At 34.9% G+C, this 3,621-nt stretch overlaps 1 protein-coding gene across 1 annotated transcript in view; it reads right to left on the bottom strand.

The window, feature by feature from the left end:
- The window catches only part of CUNH1orf185 (chromosome unknown C1orf185 homolog), a 41,256-nt gene extending 38,586 nt beyond the window's left edge, over nucleotides 1-2,670 (bottom strand). Inside the window, exon 1 of the mRNA XM_037745793.1 lies at nucleotides 2,655-2,670. Within this exon, the coding sequence (XP_037601721.1) occupies nucleotides 2,655-2,670 (16 nt within the window). The remainder of the gene's footprint in view (nucleotides 1-2,654) is intronic.
- Between the last annotated feature and the right edge of the window lie 951 nt (nucleotides 2,671-3,621).

Below are 3,621 nucleotides of genomic sequence, written 5' to 3'. Positions count from 1 at the left end.
AGAACGAGTCATTTAAACATCTATGTTCCTTAAAATGTCCTAAGTGCTATGAGAATAACCTGTTTCCAGTGCTATAACAACAGAGGGAGTTTGGCCCAATGCAAAAGTAGTTTTCTAGAAACGACACCTGAGCCGAATCTTAAGATTTAGACTGTAAGAAATAGCCTAGTCAAAGGGATTAAGTCTTCAACCTGATTATGACTTTTCCATCTGAAAATAAATAAAACTCTCTCCCTACAGCACCCTCCAGGTTACAATTGGGCCTTTCCTTACCATTTATAGCCCAACTTCTTAAAATAAAAATTTCTACTTATATACAGCTTCTATTTCCACAGTGACTAATAACTTCATGAACACAAAATCAAAAGGTCGCTACTGACTTTTCTCCTTCTCTTGCTTTAATGTCTGTAACTTAAATTCACTTGTTTTTCCTCCCAATTCTGTAACTGCATTTGTAAGTCCTTCTTCCTCAGTCTGTGTATATTCACATATTTATATATTTATGTGTTACATATTTATCTGTTATAGATCTATATATTAAATCAGAAGTACTAAGTATTTGTACCAGGAATATTTTCAGATTATTTTTTTCAATGTTTCCAGAACTATAAGTCCTGCTTTTATTTTTGAGTATTCACAAACTACCTGTTTATTTTGCTCTTCTTGAGTTTTGTCAGATTTCATTCTTAGGTTTATGCTGTATATAAGTAGTTTAGTCCAATCAACAAATATCTGTTGAACAGCAAATATATGTGAAACACTGTATGGGGGGGCCACAGGGAGATAAAAAGCTACTTACAATAAGAATTAATCTTTACTCTGAGATTTAAAAATCTATAATGAAATATATACAGGGCTGATATGCAGCCAGTATGTAAAGTGGACCATATTGATTGTTTATAGTTGATATCTGCTTTGATCTGATATAAGCCTAACTGGATCTGTGAATTTTGAAAAGCTACTTATTATACTGGATGAATCTTAATGTTCTCACTTGAAACAATGAGAATCATACTATCTCACAGAATTACAGCAAGGAATAAATAAGATAATGTTATAAGAAATTAATAACATAATGGCTGGGCGCAGTGGCTCATGCCTGCCCAGCAGTTTGGGAGGCCAAGGCAGGCGGATCACCTGAGGTCATGAATTCAAGACCAACATGGCCAACATGGTGAAACCCTGTCTCTACTAAAAATACACAAGATTAACCAGAGTGATGGTGTGTGTCTGTGGTGCCAGCTAATAGGGCAGTTGAGGCAGGAGAATTGCTTGAACCCAAGAGGCAGGAGTTGCGTGAGTCGAGATTGTGCCACTGCACTCCAGCTTGGGTGACCAAGTAAGACTCAGTCTCCAAAAAAAAAAAAAAGGAAAGACATCTGAAACTTAACATACCATAAAGCAAGACTCAACAAGTTTTTGTGGTTTTCGTGGGGTTCTTATTTTTATTTATTTATTTTTTGAGACAAGATCTCACTCTATTGCCCAGGCTGGAGTGCAGTGACATGATCATAGCTCACCATAGTCTCAAACTCCTGGGCTCAACTGATCCTCCCACCTCAGCCTCCTGAGTAGCTAGGACTACACATGTGTGCCACTATGCCTGGCTAATTTTTAAATTTTTTGTAGAAATGGAGTCTCTCTGTGTTGCCCAGGTTGGTATTGAGCTCTTGGCCTCAAGTGATCCTCCTACCTCGGCCTTTCAAAGTGCTGGGATTACATGTGTGAGCCACTGTACCTGGCCAAGACCCAAGAAGTTTTATAAAATCATTATTATATATATCACTTTCTCTGACAATAATGCAATTAATCGCTATGTTAACAACCTGAAATATATCCTAAGAGAAGCTCCTGTGCTAGGGGAAGTTTAAAATCACATTGTAAATAACTCATTAGTTAAAGAAGAAATCAGTGGAACCTAGAAAATACACAGAACTAAATAATAATGAAAATACTATGCATAAATACTCATAGCAACAGCTGGAACCAAATTTAAGGACAATATGTAGCCCTAAATGCATATATTAGAAAAGAAGTTTGAAAATGAATGAGCCTAGCATACGCATTACAAGTTGAAAAAGACCAGCAAAATAAACCCAAAGAAAGTAGAGGAAGAAAATAATAAAGAACAGAAATTAATGAAATAAAATTTATGATCTTGATAAAAACTAATAAAATGGACAAATCTCTAGTAAGATTAACCAAAAGAAAAAAACAGAAGGCATAAATAAATAATATTAAAAATGAAGAAAGAACATAATTACAGATAGAGCAGAGGTTAAAATACTTTCAATGAATTTATGCTAATATACTTTAAAACTTATGCAAAATAATATATACCTAATAAGTAACTTATAAAAAGTGACTCAAGAAGTAATAGAAAACATATATATCCTCAGAAAATGGATTCAATAAAAAAAAGAAAACATATATGAATGGTATTCACTAAATTGAATCAATTACAAAATTTCCCCCAAAGAAAATAGAAGGCCCCAATAACTTTACAATTTCTACTGTATACCCATGATTCAAGTATTTCTTATCTTATACGAGCACTTCCAGAGAATAGAAAGAGATTTCTGGTTGTTCGCCTAAATACATTTTCTTCTTTTTCCCAGGCAAAAAGCTAGACTACATGATCCAGCGTCTCATACCATTAGGTGAAGCCATATGACTGAGTTCTAACCAATAGAATTTGAGTGGAAGTGATGTCATAAAAACATTCCAGGCAATTTTCTTCATGCTCTTTCTCCCTTTAGGCTGACTGGGATGGAGAAGATCCCCAGGGAAACCTTGGAAGCCACGTATTGGTGTTACTACCATCAATCAACTGGATCTAATTGACATTTATAGAACATTCAACCCAACAGGAGCTAAATCCATATTCTTTTTAAGTGCATGTGATACATTAACATCTAACACAGAGAAATCATTGAAAACTACTATAACTTCTAAATAACACATTTCTAGATAATCATTATTCTAAAGAGGAAGTCTCAAAGAAAAATAAAAAATATTTTCAACAAATAAAATGAAAACACAGTATATCAGAATTTACAGTATGCCACTAAGGCAGTACTTATGGGGTATAAGCTACCATTTTTTTCAAAAAAGGGCAACATTTTAGCTTTCTGAAATTATAGATCCGTTACTATACTATATATATTTCATCACAAATTTGACTTTTTGTTCTTGATGAACTATAAATACACATTTCATAATCTAATCGTTTATGTGAGTTCAAGCAATTCTTCTGCCTCAGTCTCCCAAGTATCTGGGATTATAGGCCCCCATCACCATGCCCAGTGAATTTTTGTATTTTTAGTAAAGACAGGGTTTCACCATGTTGGCCAGGCTGGTCTTGAACTCCTGACATCAGGTGATCTGCTCGCCTGGGCCTCCCAAAATGCTGGGATTACAGGCATGAGCCCCCTGGCCTGGCCAGCTTATTTTTAAAGTAAACTAAATCCAACGAATTATGTATATCTTTGTTATCAAGTAAAAGAGGCTCACTGCCCAATGTGATTGCGGCAAATACTATGTAATTGGGTTTTTGAGAAAAGGAAAAAGAAATGCTTCTTTTCTCTTTTTTTTTTCCAGATAAGGTCTTGCTCTGTTACC

Source organism: Cebus imitator, unplaced genomic scaffold (genome assembly GCF_001604975.1).
Source record: "Cebus imitator isolate Cc_AM_T3 unplaced genomic scaffold, Cebus_imitator-1.0 Scaffold214, whole genome shotgun sequence".
NCBI lineage: Eukaryota > Metazoa > Chordata > Mammalia > Primates > Cebidae > Cebus > Cebus imitator.
Note: the sequence above shows the minus strand (reverse complement) of the source record. Positions and strands in the feature narration are given on the sequence as shown.